Raw genomic sequence first — 20,919 nt, forward strand, 5'->3', positions numbered from 1 at the left:
AGGCCAGAGATGGAGCAGCAGCTCCAGGAATGGTGCTTTATATTTATACCTGGAGGGGAAGGAATGTAAAACATCCACAATAAATATGATCTGAGTTGGATAGAAATGTTGAGATAATCTTTTCTAGGAGGCACATCTGCATCTCAGATTTGAAGGAGGTAGAAGGCAGAATTGGACAATGGACAGATAAGGATTTGGAGTGAAGAAAACTAAGGCAGAGGGGAAATATCTAATATTAAGATGGTTATTAAGGTCTTGCTGGAGCAAGATCACTCATAAGGATCCCGCCCAGAAATAGCCCTCCCGCATCTTAGTAGAGAAACATCCTATCTTCGGAATGAGAAAGCTTTTGGTAGAAGACGGGGGCATGTTGTCTAGGTTTTGAAGATAGTGCAGCCAGGAACCAGCAGAGTAAATAAAATTGGGTTTGACTGTGATGAGAGGACTGGAGGACAGAAAGAGGAGACTGGATGCCTTTGTAACACTTTGCCTTTACACAAGTGTTCCCTTGTGCCTAGAATACCTTTCTTTCCTTTTTTCCACCTGGCAAATTCTGACACTTTATTTCAAATAAGAATGATGTCTTCTGTGAGGTGGTCCTGACCTCCACGTCCAGCCCACGGCTGATCCCCAGCTCCTCTGGCTCCTGCATATGCAAAGAGCAGTTATCCTACCCATTTTGCTTATTCACTTAACAAATATTTATTGAATCACTATCATGTTCCAGACACAGCTGTGGGCCCTTGAGAGTCGTCGGTGGATGAATGGAACAGAAAAACTCCCTGCGCTCTGGGGCTCACATTCTCAAAGAGGACAGAAACAGCAAATCATTGTGACAACAAACAAGGACATTTGTGATATGCTAGGACGTGGTAAGTCCTGTGCAAAGGATTAACTGTGGACGACGGAAGGGCGGTGCTGGGACAGGACAGGGGTGTATGTATGTTGGGGGGCAGCGCTCAGGCAGGGCTGCCAGGCAGGGCGGATCTGCACAAAGGCTCCGAATGAACAGAGAAGCGACCCAAGTGGAAATTTGGCGGGAAACAGCTGCGACAGAGACTATAAAGTGTCAAGTCACTGAAGAGGTTTGAGCAGAGAATTGACTTAACATCAAAAGGACAGTGTGGCTGCTGTGTCGAGATAGGTGACAGATGGACAGACAGGGAGGATCTGGTAGGAGGCGATTACAGTGATGGAGGTGAGAGATGTCATGGCTTGAACCCAGTGAAAATAGATCCTGGATTTGAGAGAAAGACAGAAACAAGGATCACGGTGAGGATTTGGGCCCGTGAGTTGCAAGACCATGACTACCTAGTTTGGAGAGGCAAGGCCAGGGTGCGGGCACCGCAGGAGTGAGGTTTGAGATGGCTGTTAGTCGTCCTGAGGGAGGTGGGACCAGGCAGCTGTGTCTGGAGTAGGAGAGACAGTGTTGGCTGGGAACTGATTTGGAAAGTCTTCAACATATATGGTGCTTTCAGCCATGACACTGGATAGCATTGACAAAGGAGTGAGTTTACAAAACAAAGAAAAAGGAAGAATCAACACTGAGCCCTGTGAATTAGAAAGGTAGGGCAGAGAGAAAGAACTAGCAGGGGCAGCTGAGGAGTGACCACTCAGGGGGGAAGAATCTGAAGGATGATGCCCTGAGAACCAAGGAGGAGAGTATGTCAAGGAGCGGGACACAGACCTCGGTCAAGGCCGGCTGACAGTCGGGCAAGCCAAGGAACGGGAACTGGCAGATCTTACATAACTGGTGTGAGTGAGGAGGGGTGATTTGATGGACTGGCAGGTGGTGAAGGTCTGATTGGAATGGTTTAAGAGAAAACTGACTCTGCGGGAGTGTTGCTGCAGGAACAGGGGAGGAAAAAGACCAGTGGCTGTGGGATAAGTGAGTCAAGAGAAGGAATTTGGGAGCTTGTTTTTTAATTGTTGAATAAGTGAGAGTAGGAGCATGTTTGTACGATGAGGGAATGTTCCAATACACAGCAGGTTAGCAATTAGTTTCTTCTCTATTTTCTCTATTAGAATATTCGTTTCCTAACTTCAGGTCCCCTATGTTACTCATCTGTTTAGCTCCTGTTCTAAGAATAATGTTTCTAATACAAAAAATGTTCAATAAAATTTTGTTACATTGACCTCACAATACAATTTAAATATTTACCATCTGTGAAGCAATAAATCCGAAAAGGGCACTTGAGGTCGGTGGAGGCAGACAGTAGAAGGGAGGAAGTGGCCACAGTTTGCAATAGAAATGCAAGAGATAGATTTGCCTCCTCATTTTCTATGACTCTCAGATTTACTCAACCCCCCTTCGCCTTGACTAAGATTCATGCCAGTATCCAGAAGACTGACACTTTGACCTCCATGCTCCTGGAGGATGCTGCTAGACCTGAGTCTCCATTAGGACACAGGAGGGAGCCCAGGGTGAAAGGGTGGATTCTTTGGTATCCAGAAAGTTGAAGAAGAAAATAAATTGAAATTACAAATAAAAATGGGCAATTGAAATGATGTAATCTTGGTCCACTACACTACCAATATTTCATCCCTATAAAGGGTAATTTATACCCAAGACAAGGAATATAGATAAATAATAAGATAAGCCTTAGATGAAGAATACTAAAGTTTCTAAAGCCTATATAGTTTCCATTAAGCAAGATAATTGGGTTACAGGATGGATTATGGGGGCCACAAAATGGGCTGTGAGACCAGAGGACTTAAAGTTTGGTGACAAGAGAGGACACCTGAAGGAGGCTTCTGGCGGGGATCCAAACTCTGGCCTCTGAAAGCATTTGCTGGGAGGACTTTACTCTGGAGGTGGCAGAGGGTTCTTGCTCACTTCTGTGGCTCATTCTTCCTCGTCCTTCCATGCCTCACATCTAGGGACATGAGTGGTGAACCATGGACCGCGGGAACTGGAGCCAGGTGACAGAGTTCATCATCTTGGGCTTTCCCCATCTTCAGGGGGTCCAGGCTTACCTCTTCATCTTGTTACTTCTCATCTATCTCACCACCGTCCTGGGAAACCTGCTGATATTCCTGGTGGTGTGCCTGGACTCCCGGCTCCACACCCCCATGTACCACTTTGTCAGTGCCCTCTCCCTATTGGAGCTCGGCTACACCGCTGCCACCATCCCCAAGATGTTGTCGAACCTGCTCAGTGAGGAGAAGACCATCTCTTTCTCCGGATGCCTCCTGCAAATCTATTTCTTTCACTCCCTTGGGGCTACTGAGTGCTATCTCCTCACAGCTATGGCTTATGACAGGTACTTAGCCATCTGCCGGCCCCTCCACTATCCCACCCTCATGACCTCAGCACTCTGTGCCAAGATTGCTGTTGGCTGTTGGTTGGGAGGCCTGGCTGGGCCGGTGGCTGAAATTTCCTTAGTGTCCGGTCTCCCTTTCTGTGGCCCCAATCGCATTCAGCACATCTTTTGTGATTTCCCTCCTGTACTGAGCTTGGCTTGTACTGACACATCTATCAATGTCCTGGTGGACTTTGTTATCAACTCCTGCAAGATCCTGGCCACCTTCCTGTTGGTCCTCAGCTCCTATGTCCGGATCATCCGCACCGTGCTCAGGATCCCTTCAACTGCGGGCAAGAGGAAGGCCTTCTCCACCTGTGCCTCTCACCTGACCGTGGTTCTCATCTTCTATGGGAGCATTCTCTTCATGTATGTGCGGCTGAAGCAGAGCTACTCGCTGGACTATGACCGTGCCCTGGCTGTGATCTACTCGGTGCTCACACCCTTCCTGAACCCCTTCATCTACAGCTTTCGCAACAGGGATATTAAGGAGGCCATGAAGAGGCAGTTAACAAGGTCAGGGATACTGGGATGAAGGTGGGGAGGGCAGGCCAAGTGGAAGGCTGACATATGGTGACCCTGGGGGTCATCAGTCAGTACAGATGAGAAATCAAGCATTGAGCGCTTTTCTGCACGGGACGCAGAGCTGGGCCGAGAGCTGCCTGGCTCTCAGTGCCAACACAAACACCATACTGTGCTGGAGCCACCCACAGCCAGCAGCCAGATGGGAATATGGTACAGTGCGGGGGTTTGCAAATCCCAGACGTTTGTAGAGCACACATGGGATTTTTGTCAGCTCTCTGTCTTACCTACTATGAAGATATATATATATATATATATATACAGTGCGGGGGTTTGCAAATCCTAGACGTTTGTAGAGCACACATGGGATTTTTGTCAGCTCTCTGTCTTACCTACTATGAATATATATATATATATATATATACACACACACACAGTAAATTTGATGTATATTTAATATAAATGCATTTAGTCATATTCTAAACAATAATATTTGTGAAATAAATTTTAGAACAAAAATAGTTTTTCATGTAGCACTTACCCCTAAGTGGTATTTCATGTGTACCAATTATTTATGTATTAAAATGGGAAACACAGGCATAGTAGAAGAAAACTTTTTAACAACGTACATCTGGGTTTAAATCCTAGTTCATTCAGTTACTTATTAATTACATGATCTTTAGAAAGTAACTCAAAATCTTGGAGTCTTAATTTCATCATCTGTTAAAAATATTTTTGTGAAGGTTGCTTTGAGAATTAGTGATAAGGTCTATACACCACAGACAAAGTGTCTGGCATGTAACTGATAGCTATATACATATATATTTATTTATTTATTTTATTCTGCCCCAAACCTCTCATCATTACACTGAGCCTTAGAATAATACCCAGGAAAATGTAATTATGCAAGAATATGCAAAAAAAATTCCCAGATACTGTTCTCCAGAGGAAAGGAGCAAAGGAGCCAGAGGGCCTACTAGAGAGGCGAGCCAGCTGGTTGCCCTTGGGTTCTGGCCAGCTGTGCGTGCCAGTCTTGGGGGCCTTGACATCCATTCCTAGTGGGAGTGCAGGAGTCGAGCCACTGGCAGGAAATAGGATTACTCTTCACATTGGACTAGTTCTTTATTCTGCTTTAAGCTAATTATTTCCTTAAACATATGAAAATACGTGAAAAATAATCTTATATCTTAGCATATGAGCTATGTGGTGATTTAATTATTTAGCTGGTGTTAGGGATTATTATGCATCTGAATATCTACTATGAGTGGAGAATCAAACATTGACTATAAGAAAACTTGCAATTTTGCAGAACTTTCTACAAAACCCCCCAAGTGTTTCTATTCCCACCATCTTAAAGATACCCATCCATCCACCCATCCAGTCCAGTAAGCACATGTCTATTGAGCTCTAACTCTATATCTGGTGCCATGCTAAGGCCTACATAAAAGGATGAACAAAACAGAATCTGTCCAGTCCCTGCCCTTAGGCTGGTTGGGAAGAATTGAGAATATAGATATCAACATTGTCATTAATTTATACTCAGCTACAGTAAGTTAATAAAAATTGTGGTGATTAGTAATAAGACACATACACTCTCTCTTCTGGAGGAAGTTACACTGAAGCTGAAAACTAAAGGACACATCAGAATCAGCCGTTTTATGAGAGCAATGATTGTATCCGCTTCATAAAATTGGAAATTTAGAACTAGGAAGGTGGAAAGACTTGCCAACAGTACAGGAAGACAAAATCTTCAGCCTCCCAGCTGGGTCCCTCTAGTCTTTAAAAGGGCCACGAAAGCACAGGAAAAAAGGAGAAAAAAGATGAAAGTACCAGTTAAAACAGTTGATAGCTAGGTTGTGGGTCTGGAAACAAGCAGGCAGAGGCCGCCAGGGCACTGGCGACTGAGGATTTGCAAAAGCAGGTGTGAAAGTAGGGCTCACCTTCAAGAGACTGAAGGACAACCCACAGAATATGAAAATTATTTGCAAACCATGTATCTGGTAAGGGACTTATATCTATCATATATAAAGCACTCTTATAGCTCAATAATACAAAGGCAAATAACACAATTGAAAAATGAACAAAGGATCTGAGCAGACACTTATTCAAAGAAGATATGCAAGTGGCCAATAAGCACGTGAAAAGATGCTCTGCATCATTAGTCATCAGGGAAATGCAAACCAAACCCACAATGAGATTGCTCTTCACACCCCATCGGATGGCTAGCATCACAGGGCCTGATACCCCCACGTGCTGGTGGGGGGGGGGAACCATGACCCTCACACAAGGCTTGTGGAAATGTAAAGCACTGCAGCCACTTTGGAAAACAGCCTGGAATTTCCCCAAAAGATTAAACATAGAGTTGTCACATGACCCAGCAATTCTACTCCTAGGTGTATATCCAAGAGAAATGAAATGAAAATATAAGCTCACACAAAAACGTGTACCTGAGTATTTAATGGGGACCATCCAGATGTCTACTGCTGGAGAACTGAGTGAACTAAACGTGTACATATCTAAACACTGGATTATATTCATACAGAACAAGCAATGGGGTCCTCATACCCACCACAGCATGGATGAACCTTGCAAGTATTATTCCGCATGGAAGAAGCCAGACACAAAAAAGGCCACGTACTCTGTGATATCATTCATACAAAATATAAGCGACAGAAAAATCTGTAAAACAAAAAGTGGATTAGTGGCAGAAGTGCGTGTGGGGGGCACCTGGTGGGGGGAGTGATGGCTGAAGGATACAGAGTTTCTGATGAATCGGTAAATTCTATCCCTGAAACTAATAATACACTATACGTTAACTAACTTGAATTTAAATAAAATCTAAAAAAAATACTCGAACCTAAAAAAAAACAAAAAGGATGCAGAATTTCTTTTTGAGGTGTTTAAAAAGTTCTGAGGTTGACTGTAGTGATGGTTGCATGTACCTGTGAATATATTAAAAGCCATTCTTTTGTATACTTTAAATGGGTGAATTGTATGGTTTGTAAATTGTATCTCAGTAAAGCTGTTTTAAAAGGTAGGGTTGAAGTTCGGCTCACTTGATGAATATTTGCTTTAAAACCGACTGCAATGCACTGGCTGGAAGTTTGATGGGAGGCTCCGGGCTTAACAGGTGCATGAATACAGTCTCCCGGGAACATGGCCACACTGTCCCCTGGCCTTTGTTCTGGATGTCTCCACAGGGCAGACATCTTTAAACATGATTCTTAGATTTAGGGAGACAGACAGACATGAAGTGGGGAAGGGGGGTAGGTGGAGGGTGAGTGAGCACTAGAGAACTATTCTAAGTTAAAAAAGATTTAGATGACACAACACAGAGTAACATGTCACAGAATAACATGTCACAGAGTAACATGAATCTTGATTCAAATCAACCAAAAGTGGAAGGACATTTATGGGGTGGGTGGAGGCACTCGACTGTGGACTGGGTATCACGTGCTATTGAGAAATTGTTGACTCTTTAGAATGTGACAGTGTATTGTGGTTAGTAAAGAAACTGTGTTTAGGAGGAAATGTCAACATCTTTGGGATTTATTTTAAAATATTTTGGGGATGCCTGGATGGTTCAGTTGGTTAAGTGTCTGCCTTCGGCTCAGGTCATAATCCCAGGGTCCTGGGATCGAGTCCCGTGTTGGACTGTCTGCTCAGCAGGGAGCTTGCTTGTCCTCTCCCTCTGCCTGCAGCTCCCCGGGCTTGTGCTTTCTCACTCTCTCTCTGCATCAAATAAATAGATAAAATCTTTTAAAAATATATTTTTAAAAAAGAGATGAGGTAAAAATGACAAAATATTATGTATTATTAAAATTTGAGATCTATGGATAAAAAAATTAAAAAAAAAATGAGATCTATGGGCTTACTATTTTCTATACTTCCATGAATGTTTATAAATATTGCATAATAAAACATTTAAAAAAAACAAGGAAAAAGGGGTGCCTGGGTGGCTCAGTCCATTAAGCGTCTGACTCTTGATTTTAGGCTCTGGTCATGATCTCAGGGTTGTGGGATGGAGCCCCATGGTGGGCTCTGTGTTCAGCTTGGAGTCTGCTTGAGATTCTCTTTCTCGCCTTCTGCCCCTACCCCCACTCGCGGGTTCTCTTTCTCTCTCTCTAAAATAATAAATCAATCAATCTTTAAAATAAACAAACAAACAAGGAAAAAGGATAATCATTAAAAGGAGAATTATTGTCTGTATTTTCAAACTAGCAGAGAAAAAAGTTTGTAGTGAAAAATATAAGAAATTCTATCAATCCAACTAGAAAAAGAAAGGAAGAAAAAGAATTTGAGAGAAATGAATGAAGAAAACAGAAAACACAAGTATTTTGGTAAAAACACTTCCAAACCTATTTAGACCACAAAACACGTAAATGGTTAAGCCCACCTATTATAATACAAAGATTATCATACTAGATCTTTTTAATCCAGCTATTTGCTGCTTATAAGAGAATTGATCTAAATGTACAGACACACAGAGACAAAGTACGCAAGGAAAGATAGAGAAAATGTTTGGTGCAGTGATATTAAGAACAAGATAGAATTTATGACAAAGGCGTATTAACAGCAATATTGAGAGGAACTCTTAAGATATTATAAGGAAAATTCCACCCCAAACATAACATTCTCATCTGGGTTACATCTAACAACCTAGCTTCGAAGCTTGTAAAAAAAATGACAAAAATATGGGAAGAAACTAAAGCTTTTTGACATCTTTCCGAAAGAAGTGAAAATAATTGTACCAGGAAATAATAAGGATATGGAAAAATCAAACTAAAGTTATATGATTAAGCTTTAGTTGTATGTAACATATAAATTATATACATCATTATAATATACAAGTTACATATATTATATATAAAGTTATAAAGTTCCATGTGTACATCTTTGTATATAGATAGCTAGATCTTACATATCAAACATAGAGGGGAAATACTTATATATGAAGCATTTATAGAGTTGATATAGCTTGTAAAGAAATTCTATTTTGAAATATAGGTATCTTAGTGACTACTTTCTCTGAACATAATGATTTTAGGTGGATGAAGGGGATGGGTTGGGAAGAGATTATTTAAAGGGGAGAAATGCATCAAATTAACTGTTATCTCCATGATTATTGTACTTTACCCAACATGGGAGTTGATTAGTCCAAAGATATGACACATGGAAGGCGATCTAGTGTAGCCAAAGAATAAAACACTTACGTTTTTATAAGAAAAAATATGCATGCAGTTGAGGGATATCACTGGTTAAATTGACCCAAACCAGAGGTTTGTGTGGTCAGCCCATGTGCCTTAGGCAAACTTGGTGCTTTGTTCCCTGAGGTTTCAATCCCTGTTTGAGGGGATGAGAATCTCCTATCCTGGTCTCAGAGGAGCAGTGTCTCATCCCACGCTCTGAGAATATCTGACTCTTTTGCTAAGGGATTTAGTTATAAGTCTGATCATTTTCCACTTCTAAAACAAAAAGAACTGTGTCTTATGAAATATAGTAAATGTCCAACACGAGGAAACACCATACATCCTAAACAAGACTCTGTTATCTACACGTGCAAGGCGTTCTTCTGTTTTTTGCCAAAAACCATACAACAATGATAATTTTTGGACATGTGAAACCTAGGGGATTCAGCATTTGCTACTGGGATCCCAGAAAGCAAAAAGTAAAGATTGAGTGGTATCCCCTGGAGATGTACCACATGAGACCCTGGAAGTAATTTTCAGTTCAGAGCAATAATAAAAGTAACAAAAGCATTAAATAATAATAATTAATATTTGATAAACATTATAGGCATGGAATTATCAGCTTAGCCTGGCTCCTTTGGATCTGGCCTCCACACAGACGACAGACCCTCCCTCCTGGGCTGCTTCTCCTTCTGCTGCCTTGGACGGATATGGGAACTGCCTGTCATTGTCACCAACGTTCTTCTCTCTGTTGCCTCTGCTCTTATAGGCATCGATCCACCTGTAAGATTAGTTGGTCCGCAGGTCAAGAACAAAGCTTGGCTAGTTGACAGCCTGTCGACAGAACCCTGTGCTGAAGGCTGTGGTGTTAAGGATGAGGGAAACTTCTTCCTGCTGTCTGTGTGCCCTTTAATCCCATAGGAGGTGGGGGGCAAGCAGGAAACCAGAGAGAAGCAGAAAGACAGAAAGCAAGTCACGTCCAAACAAGGGCCCACGTTCGTCCTGACACCATTGGTAGCAATATCAGTGTGAGGAATCTTTCTTGAAGATTCCAGTGATTTGGAGTAACGTTGAGAAGTAGGGGACAACAGGGACAGAAATAACCATCCCTGAGCTTTAATCCCAAGTGTTAGGATGTCCTCGTGAGTTGAGAGAGAATGCACAAAAGGGGGTGTATTCTAATAGGTGTGTACACAAATAGCACATTTGGGAAAGGTTAAAGGAAATAGAATAATCTAATGGCTGGGAACAGCGAGTGCACAGGGACAATTGCATCTCGTGCCAAGAAAACCAGCCAATTTCATGGATAATGACATTCTTGTTAAGAGCAGCGAATGAATTGCTAGACTTCAAGGTCTCCAGAAGCCACTCCACCGGTGTGACAGTCGCTAAGTGAATCCTCCGCACCTAACACAGGATCCAACATAGAATTGCCACGCAAATGTTTTTTAATGAATCAATCTTGAAATCTGGAGGAGCAAACCCTTTCAGGACTTCCTGTATAATAATTAGTGACCACATTTCCTCTGGAGCTTTTTCTGGGTTTCGAGACTGGTCTTAGGATGACAGCCTCGTGAAGCAGGCACAGATCACGGTGAAGAAGTCCCGGCTCCGGGAGCAGATGTAATTGTGTCCTAATCATTAACTCCGTGAACTCAGACTAGTTATTGAAATTCTGTGCTTTGCATTTCTCATTTGGGACAATCAGGGTTAATATTGCTTCCACAGGATTGTTGTGAGTATAAACGAGACAGGACATGTAAGGTACTCGTCCCAAGCTCAGACGTTATTAAAAAATGTCGGCCCTTATAAATCTCAAAGGGCCCCGGGCTGGAGACGATCTTAGTGACCATCTAATGCAGCTGCTCCCAACTCTGACCCATCCTCAGAATGTTCGCGTCAGCTTTCCAGAAATGCAGGTGCATGCATGGGCTTCACTTTCAGATTTTCTAAGTTATAAGTTTGATGACCAGTAGGTTTGGGGGAACTGCCGACCTGATCCAGCCAGAATTTTACAGATACAGAAACAGCACAGTTTAGTGGCAAAACAGGTATAAAATCTGGTTTGAATGAGACTGTTTCTGTGATGCCACAGTCCCCTGGGTGAGGGCTGGAAGCTCATGAAGGACAGAGTCAGTGACTCCTACAGCTCATCGGAAACTGGTGGGTTTCATGAAACTTTTGGGGAAAGACGTTGGTATAATTTCATTTCTTTTTTTTATGATTTATTTACTTATTTGAGAGCAAGAGAGAGAGAGCAAACATGAGCTGGGGGAGGGCAGAGGGAAAGAATCTCAAGCAGACTCCCTGCTGAGCACAGAGCCCGACACTGGGGCTCGATCTGACGACCCTGAGATCATGAGCTGAGCCAAAATCAAGAGTTGGACACTCAACTGACTGAGCCACCCAGGCTCCCGGGTATTCACTTCTTGAACAACAAATAGATCAAACAAAAGTGCGTGTTTACGGGGGACAGAGGATGAAGTAGAGGCCTGAGGTCCAGACCAGCTCTGTCACTAAGCTCCTATGTGACCTCAGGCAAGTCAGTAAACTTCTCTGAGCGTCAGTTCCAACACATAAATAATGGTGATTTCTGACCTAATTACTTTAGGATATTTTAAATTTAAAGAGGACTCATACACGTGAAGATATTTCAAATGGTAGATTGCTAAAGAAGTAGAGTGGACTATTTCCACTCTGCATTTGTATGTCACTCCTTTGGGTCTCGAATTCTACATGCCTGGTGTATGTGATCAGGGCACGGAGGCTGACTTGAGTTTGTGGGTTAAATAAGCTAAAGATGGAGTCTGTCTTTCTTTAGCATCAGGAAGTTGTTTATTCGTGTGGGGGGCTGAGCGGCAGGGGGATTCAGGAACGGAGAGAGGATTGGGGGCAACCAGTAGCAAATGGTCAGAACTACGATGTCATCTTTCACGTCCCTTCCGTCCTGCTGTCTGGCCTCACCTGCGTGTGGGATGTGGGGCCGCAGAGGACAAGGACAGGAGCCCATCTGGGGGGAGAGGAGGAAGCCAGCCTGAGCCGAGCAGCAGTTACTGCTTCGGAGACACAAACACGGCAGGGGCCTCGATGCAAACGGGCTAGGGCATTGCCACCCGTGACCAGGACACGGCAGTTTTTTGTTCTTGTGTATGATAATAGAGCGAGGAGCATTATATTTCTACAACAGAAGCATGAACAGGTCAAGAAGTGATGGAATGCTGAACTTCTGGGAGGTTTTTCAGAGTCCAGCTTCCAGATCTACCCTCCGACCCCACCGGCCCTCCTCCGACGGCAGAAAAGCCTTCCGATAGCATCTTTCATGTCCTTGTTTCTCAGGCTGTAGATAATGGGGCTGAGGAAGGGAGTGAGGATAACAAAGGTGACAGCAATTGGTGTGTCCCAAAACACAGAGTAGGCGGCTGAGAATCGCACATACGTGAGAGACACGCTGCCAAAAAACAGCAGGAACACAGCAAGGTGGGCGGCACAGGTGGAGAAGGCCTTGTCGTGGCCCTCGGCCGACGCATCCCCAGAATCACCAAGATGATCCGCACGTAGGACAGGGCGATGGCCAGGAAGGAGGCCAGGATCTCCGCTCATGGATGGCGTCCACAATGACCACCAGCGATGTGTCTGAGCAGGCCAAGCTCAGCACAGGTGCGAAGCCACAGAAGACCTGCCGGATCTGGTCGGAGCCACAGAAAGGCGGGGTGGCAATCCACGCGATCTCAGGGAGCACAAGGAGGAAGCCACAGAGGCAGGACCCGGCTGTTAGCTGGACACAAAGCTTGGGAGTCATGATGGTCAGGTAAAGGAGAGGACTGCAGAGAGCGATGTACCTGTCCATGGCCATTGCTGTCAGGACGCAGCCCTCTGTGATGCCCAGGGAGTGGAAGAAGTACATCTGCAGGAGACAGCCAGCCACAGAGATGGTCCTCTGCTCACTGACCAGGCTGGAGAGCATCAGGACAGGACACTGATGAAGAAGTACATGGGCGTGTGCAGGGCCACGTCCAGCTGGACAGCAATGAATATCATCAGGTTCTCAGTTATGATAAATCCATAGATGAGAAGCAGGGGAATAAAGAACAAGAGCCCACCTTCATGCAGAGGTGGGAACACAGAGAAAAGGAACTCAGTCACCATAGTCTGATTCCCACTGGTCACCATCTGCATCATCTGTGAGGGGAAGAAAGGAGACAAACTCCTGGAATGGAGGTGGAGACCATCCACTGAAAACCACTCCACTCCTTTCTGTGACCAGTTCCTTAAGCTGACTCTGGGACCCTAGTCAGGCCAGTTAGAAAGATCTCACAGCTCTACCTCCATGCCAGAAGCACCTGGAATACTTGCTTTTGGACCCCTCAGTGCATCTTTTATAAACATCTTCAACTGACGCAAAGGAGACACAAAGCGACACACAAATTAATTCTCTGGAAATATTTTCTGGAGGCTCAGTCACTTCTTTAACTTCTTGGTTATTCCCCTCACTCTCTGCCCTCTGTGTTTAGCTTTAAAATGTGTACTTTCTTTTTTTTTTTTTTTTAAGATTTTATTTACTTATGAGAGAGAGAGAGAGAGCCTGCACGCGAGAGAGCATGAGTGGGAGAGAGGCAGAGCGAGAAGGAGAAGCAGGCTCCCTGCTGAGCAGGGAGCCCGACACGGGACTCGATCCCAGGACCCTGAGATCATGGTCTGAGCTGAAGGTAGACACATAACCGACTGAGCCACCCAGGCGCCCCCAAAATGTGTACTTCTCTTTCTGTTTTTCACTCCTGTTCTTCAGAGTGATTTAAAAAAAATACAGAAACGCTGTCCGGAGCCCTGGTCTCAAGAATTCCTCACATTGCTGTCCCATCTTTTCTGGCCCTGATCCCTAACCTGAGGCTGGCTGAAGGGTCATCTTTACCTCTGCCTTGTTTCTGTTCGTCTCATGGTGACATCTGTTTCTCGCTAGATGCTAAGTGCCCAGATGTCAGGAAATATTCCTCCTCACATTCCTTCCCTTCTCCCTCCTCCTCCTCCTCCTCCTCCTCTCCCAGTGGTTCACATTGATAGCTGCTCAGGCCAAGAGTCTTTCTAGAACCACTTTGCGCCTATTGGTCACTGAACTTTGGACAAGCATATAACTCCACCCCCCACATACCAACCCTCCTGGGCTGCATCTAAGAGCCATTGGATAAAAAAATCACTTCTAACCTCACTACGGCTGTCTCGGGAAGGAAGTGTCACAAAACCCAGCTGCAATAGAAATCAGACCAGCGTCTACTTGTTAGGGAGAAGGGCAACTAGACTTTTTGCGAGGCTAATTAAAGTTTGGGATATTAATGTACATTACCTCTCACCTTGACTCTTTTAACATCTTTTTCACTGGTTTCCTTACCTCCAACAAGTCATTCTGCAGATGAGCATGGCTTTTACTGTCCCTGTTCTTTTCAAAATGATTCAAGGATAAGCCCCACAGATCTTAGCCTGATACTCATTGTCTTCTCTGATCTGGTTCCAATCAAATTTTAGAGCCAAATATTTTTCTACATACTCAACAGCTCAGCCAAATAGGATGATTTCCTGTGTTTCTATTTTTGCTTATGTCCTTCCTTCCTTTCGTTTTCTTCCTGTCTTCCTCTTGGAATCCTAGTTGCCGGCGTCCAGCAAACCCTCTTATATCATCCTGCTGCTCTCACTGATCTGCACGGCTGGAAGTGAGCCCTCTCTCCTCTGACCCGCAAGCGTGCTGGGGATTCTCCGCTTCCATGACTTCGAACACACACATCCTACACTCTAAATATTTTTGTATCAGTGTTGTCCAACCCCCCAAGTGGACTGAAAGCTCCATAGAGGAATCATAAGGAATAAATGAAGTAGTGTTTGTGAAGAGCTCCCAGGTGAAGGTCATGATGCCAGACTTTACATATTTTATCTCATTTATTTCTACCTATGACAGAGAGATTATTATTATTGTTCTATAAGTGCAAAAGTTGAGAACCAGAGGGGAGAAATAACTTGTTCAAATCCATATTTCTGGGATCCAAAACAGTAATGGGAAGCCTGGTCTTTGGCTTTAAAATTCCACTATTATTATTATTATTATTATTATTATTATTATTATTATTATTAATTTAAATTCCACTATTATTTTTTGTACCAAGGTGGGAAATTTAGGTCAGGAGTCACCGGTCATCCTGTCTGCTTCCTACTCTGAGCACCACTTTATCCTCAGGTGTGTCCCGGAGTGTGAAATGAGAGAGCAGAGGTGTTTTATGTTTGGTTTGTTTTTTTGCAGGTCACAAGCAGATTAAAATAAATGCATTGCAGATTAGGAAAATGAATTCCTATAAAATGCTTCTTGCCTTAAGCCTCAAGCCTGGAGGAAGGCTTTGGAAGGGAGGAAACATCAGTGCTGGGCAGAAGAGCAGAGCCTGTGTGGGGACAGGTGAGAGATGGGAGGGATCTTGGGCCGAAGCAGCCACGTCTCTGTCCTTTCTCCGCCTGAAGCACAGACAATGGCCATGCCGAGTGGTCCTTATGGACAACGTGGCTGGACAAAGCAGGAGTTGATGGGGTTCTAAGAAAAGGCAAGCAAGTTCAGCACAGATTGGCTCATAAAAATAGAGTGTCTACTTTGCCCTCAGTGAGGCCTTTCTCACTGGGAAGACTGCATCATTGTTCATCATTTGTACATTTATTCAGTTAACATTTACATATTGATCTATCCTATTTGCCAATCACTGCTATAGGTTCAAGGGCTACGTGAAGGTGTATTAAACAGTATTCTTGTATTCTTGCTTCTGAAACACATGAAGAACACTTTTAAGATTCCTAGAATGACAGATAATCAGCCGTGCCCAAGGAGCTCACCTTACAAATATTTGTTGTATGGTAAAAAGAGACTCAAATTAGATTTTAGTCCTGGGGGGGAAAAGGCAGTAAATTTCTCTGTGACTCCCCAGGAATCCATAATTCAAATTCACAAAATCTTAGTGTTGGGAAGACCTTAGATGTTAGTATCTTCACCTGTTAGCTGCACTATGTTTGTTCTAATGGCTTTTCTAGATTTCATGTCTCATGAAAGACCTGCAAAAAAACAAACCAAACATAAAACACTTTAATTTTTTCACTGTGCAATCAAGGTCTAAAAATATGAAATTTTAGCCCATGCGTTGAGGAAACTTTACCCGGAAAGTGAGGGCAAGTCTGGGTCCAGAGGAGTGAAGGATACAAGGAAAGTAGAGGGCAGGAGCCGGTGGAGGTGAGGCAGCTGAGCAGTTGGATGGTTTCCTGTCAACAGTCTTTCACACTTACCTTGCCTGAGACCACGGCGACATTCCTCAGAGTCTCTGCAGCTACCAGCCCCTCTGCCAGTTTGTCGACAAGGATATTGATGTCTGAGAAGGCTCTTTGGGGAATTTCTAGAGGGGAAAATCCTTCCCTGGGACTTTCTCCTTTGCAGGATCTCAAGGAAAGTGGTGCATTCCGCTCTCCTCTCTGAGGGATAAATTAAGGGAAAAGTCTCACATAGTAATTAAATATTCCCCGGGGTCGAGTCTCAAAAGCTTCCCTGTGGCCAAATAGCTCTGTGTCTCCCAGGGGGTGTAGAGCTGAGCACTGTGGCTGGAGTAGCTGTGGGTATCAGAGTAGACCCGTCAGGACCACGCTGTTCTGGCAACAGTAAAGAAACACTCAGTAAACATTGCTTTGTTCCCAACCGTTCACTCAACTTTCACTGTGCTTTCCATTCCTTCTGCTGCTCTAAAAATAAAGATGATGATAATGATAAATCATTTGGAATATCAACAAAAACCAGGAACTATAAATGATGGGTTATAGATAAATGTAGTACTTTGTAAAACTCTTGGAAGACACCGAACACCTCAATCAATGGGCTGATATGATGTATTAATGAATAGAATGTCTCAGTTACAGAAACAGGCCAAATCTACACAAATCTATCTATTACTTCAATGCAACTTCTATCACAATTCCATTTGGGTAGGGGGGAGTGGATTGTGTCAAGGTGAGGGACAGACAGATATTTTGAAGGAGAAGATTAAAATGGCAAGTCTTGTCCTATTGTACATCAAAGGTTATAAAAGAGCAGTGTAACAAGCTAATGGAAACCAAGAAATAGATGGACACATATAATATTTGATAGATGGCTGAACCGAAACATCAGAACCCGGGGCGGGGGCTGGGGAGGATGGGCAGAGCCGGCACAGAGGGTCTGTGGAGAAAGGGCTGATTGTTAATCATGGTCCTAGAGCCTCTGTTTAAGCATATGAGAAACATAAAATAAAATTTGTCCTGACCTCATTACATTCCCACAAGTCTACAGATAGAATGAAAGTTTAATACGAGAAGTCAACTTTAATACTTTATTTTTTTAAAAGATTTTATTTTTAAGTAATCTCTACACCCAACATGGGGCTCGAACTCATAACCCTGAGACCAAGAGTCCCATGCTCTACTGACTGAGCCAGCCAGGTGTCCCTTATTTTTTCCAAAAAATTTTATTTTTAAAAAACAATACTTTAAAATAAAATTTGGGAGAATATTTTTATCACTTCAAGTAGAAAAAAAAATCTTAAACAATTCAATAGAAATATAAATGATAAAGGAAAACACCATTAAATTCAGGTATATTAATATTTCCATTTACTAAATGGTACCATAAAGAAAGTACAGAGACAAAATACACATTAGGAGTCTGTATTTATAAATTATATAACTGGAAACAAATATTACTCAGAATATATAAAGAGCTCCTACAAATTAAAAAGAAAATGATTTTAAAAATCAGGTGAAGATATATATATATATATATACATATATACACACACACACACACAATATAATATATACTCACATACACATGGCACTCAGCCTCACTGATAAGCAGGGAAATGCAAATCTAAACAATAGTGCATTATTTATACATACAACCAAACAGCAACAAATGTGACCACTCAAAATGTTAGAAAAGATGTGCAACAATAGAAACCCATGCTTTATTGATAGGATACAACCTTGAAAAACAATTTGGCAGTCTCTCGTAGAGCTGAAGATGCGAATGCTCTACAACAGAAAGTGTTCATGCCTAACGAATAATTTGTGTCCCATTAATACGAGATGAAAGTGATTTTCTTTTAAAGCTGCAGCTAGATGCATTGACATGAATGATTCTCAAGAATACGTTGAGTGAATGAGCAAGTTGTACAATAATACCTAAAATATAATTCAATTTACATAGAGTTAAATAGGCAAAACCAAACACTGTTGTTTTTGACTGCATACCCACATGCTTAACAGAGTAATGAACACGATGTGCAGGTTAATGGTGATACACGATATGGGGGGAAAGGACTGGACTGAGGAAGAGCAGTTAGTGGACTTCAAAGTTATTGATCACGTTCTATTTCTTCACTGGGGTCATGGGTTCATGTGAATGAGAGGTAAAAAAGTACAAGCAGAAATAGACATAGAAGGGTGAACTACTCCCTAAAGAAAATAAAGAAAGGGAGAATAAAGGCATTGTGGTGGCCAGCCCCGAAAGCAACTGTGTATGCAGGACGAGTATATCTTTTAAGGTGAACACATTTGAGCATATTTATAAGCAGAATGAGCAGACGGCATAGAGAGGAAGAATTGAACATGTATAGAGAGGTAGGATGGCTGGAGAAGCAACATCTCTGGCCGAGATGACGTGAGCCCAGAGCTTCAGGGCACGTGGGGAGCAATGTGTCTTCGCTGGGAAGGTGCTCTCAGGGGGACCAGAGTGGAAGAGGGAAGCATGAGAGAGATTGCAGACCAGCCCAACACCGGCTCACTGTCTGATTCTTAAAATTAGTTAATTCACCCTTTCACCCAATTATTTATTTATTTAACCGTGTATCCATTCCTCAAATGCTTGTCAAGGGTCTGTTTTAAAATACCACCTTTTTACATGCAAATATTTGCTGAATGAATGAATGAAAAATTTTGTTATAATTAATGGGGGACATCTTAATAAGGTAATTTATATTGCAAACAGCATGTACTACAAGTGTTTAATTAAAACTCCATTATTTAAAAATAAAATAAAATAAAACACCACCTTTTTAAAAACTATTCATTGAGTCAATGCAGTCACCTCTGTGCCACTATGTATATCCATTTCCTATCAGGGGTTTTTCGTTTTGTTTTTTGGGTTTTTTTTTTAAAACGCAAATCCATTTTTAAATTCTGTTTCCTTTCTATATCCATCACTACCAGATCATTAGATATTTAACACTTCATGCCTGTTTTATATCTCTTTTTGTAAAAGGATAAAAATCATCTTGTGTTGTATATTTCTTTTTTCTCTGGCTTTACTCACCTGGAGGTTAATTTTAGGCTCAAGATTTAGTTTAAAAAAAGGAGAGAAAGAAAGAAGAAAGAAAGAAAGAAAAGAAAGAAAGAAGAAAGAAAGAAAGCAAGAAAGAAAGAAGAAAGAGAGAGAGGGAGGGAGGGAGGGAGGAAGGAAGGAAGGAAAGGAAGGAAGGAAGGAAGGAAGGAAGGAAGGAAGGAAGGAAGGAAGGAAGGAAGGAAAGAAGGAAGGAAGGAAGGAAGGAATCCCTCTGGTTGTATTCCCCACTCATTATGTGGGGGGCTTGTTGAACCCCAGGTCTCTCCAAGGGCTAGCTTGTATGTGCTCATCCATATATCTTTCCTGTGGCAAGAAAGGCTGTCCTCAAACCCTTTCCTTTCCAGCCCCTTAGGGACACCTGCCGCTGGGACCACTGAAGCATGTGACATACGTGGACGGGAGCCCCTCATTCCTGCCATGACTGCTAATGGCCCTGTGACCCCCTGGACCCCCCTGAGAAGTTCTGCAGAGCCATGCTGGGCCACTGGTGGCAGAATCTTCAATCATGCCCCTCAGAGTTGCTGTATGTCACTGAACTGCTGCTTCATTGCGAAGTGGAGAAAACCTTCTGTCTTCGAACCACATTTTGTTAGCTCGACTCTTCGTGTTCCTTATCCTTCCTCCGTCTCAGCAGATACTTTATATAGAAACAATTCTCTCAACCCTTGAACAGAAAAGAAAACCAGGTGTCTCTTTCCATCTGAGGTCTAGCCTGACTCAAAGACCTAGCTTCCTGAAGGTGGGGCCACCTCACAAAAGGCAAGCATGGCAGCAGGTTCTCCCCTAATTAACCACATGGGACATGCAGTCGCTTTCCCAGGGACTGGGAAGAACCTTCCCGAAGAAAGCCTTTCTCCCATTGGATGATTCCCTGAGACACCCAGCGTCGTGGTTGCAGTTATAACAGTCCTGTTTGCTGGACTTCAGAACGATGGAGATGAAGACATTTGGCAAACAGATGTGGCCCCTAGGTCCTGAAAGAGGTGGCTGTGGGACGAGGGGTGGGCCCTGTACTTTGGAGGGTGCATGGGCGGCATCTTTGGCTATATATTGGGGAAGACTGCCACAGAACCCCAATTTTTTTTCTGTTGGTTTTCAGTGAAGACCTGTGGAAACTTCATTGAGGTTTTACAGACACGTGAGGTAGGGGAAAGGCCACAGCTCAGTGATGAGGGATTGGGGGATTTGTGTCCCAGGACTGCTGACGGCCGTACCAAACATCTATTAAATCTTGTCTGTGCCGCTAGCTCTACGACTCTTTTCACCTCCACTGATTTCTGGGTTAAATTCTGATGTAGGATGCTTGCATTTTATTTAGTCAAGTCAAAAAATGCTTTTTTTTTTTTTTTTTTTAATTAACGAGTCAGGAAACGACAGATGTTGGCAAGGATGCAGAGAAAGAGGAACCCTCCTACACTGTTGGTGGGAATGCAAGCTGGTGCAGCCACTCTGGAAAACAGTATGGAGGTTCCTCAAAAAGTTGGAAATCAGAAAATGGTCTTAAGATAAAGCAATGCTGTGGCAA

At 43.0% G+C, this 20,919-nt stretch overlaps 2 protein-coding genes across 2 annotated transcripts; one reads left to right on the forward strand and one right to left on the reverse strand.

Annotated features, from left to right (window-relative positions):
* The first annotated feature begins 2,898 nt into the window (after positions 1 to 2,898).
* Positions 2,899 to 3,837, forward strand: LOC118521357 (olfactory receptor 6N1). The gene has a single exon (XM_036069851.2). The coding sequence runs from the start codon at positions 2,899 to 2,901 to the stop codon at positions 3,835 to 3,837; it is 939 nt and encodes a 312-aa protein (XP_035925744.1).
* Positions 3,838 to 12,271: 8,434 nt separating this feature from the next.
* OR6K6 (olfactory receptor family 6 subfamily K member 6) lies at positions 12,272 to 13,216 on the reverse strand. The gene is given in 4 exon segments (XM_036069837.2): positions 12,272 to 12,537; positions 12,540 to 12,611; positions 12,614 to 12,979; positions 12,982 to 13,216. Coding segments are annotated over 4 exon segments (915 nt in total). The 5' UTR covers positions 13,193 to 13,216.
* Positions 13,217 to 20,919: the final 7,703 nt, after the last annotated feature.

The sequence above is a fragment of the Halichoerus grypus genome, chromosome 7 (genome assembly GCF_964656455.1).
Source record: "Halichoerus grypus chromosome 7, mHalGry1.hap1.1, whole genome shotgun sequence".
Classification (NCBI taxonomy): Eukaryota; Metazoa; Chordata; class Mammalia; order Carnivora; family Phocidae; genus Halichoerus; species Halichoerus grypus.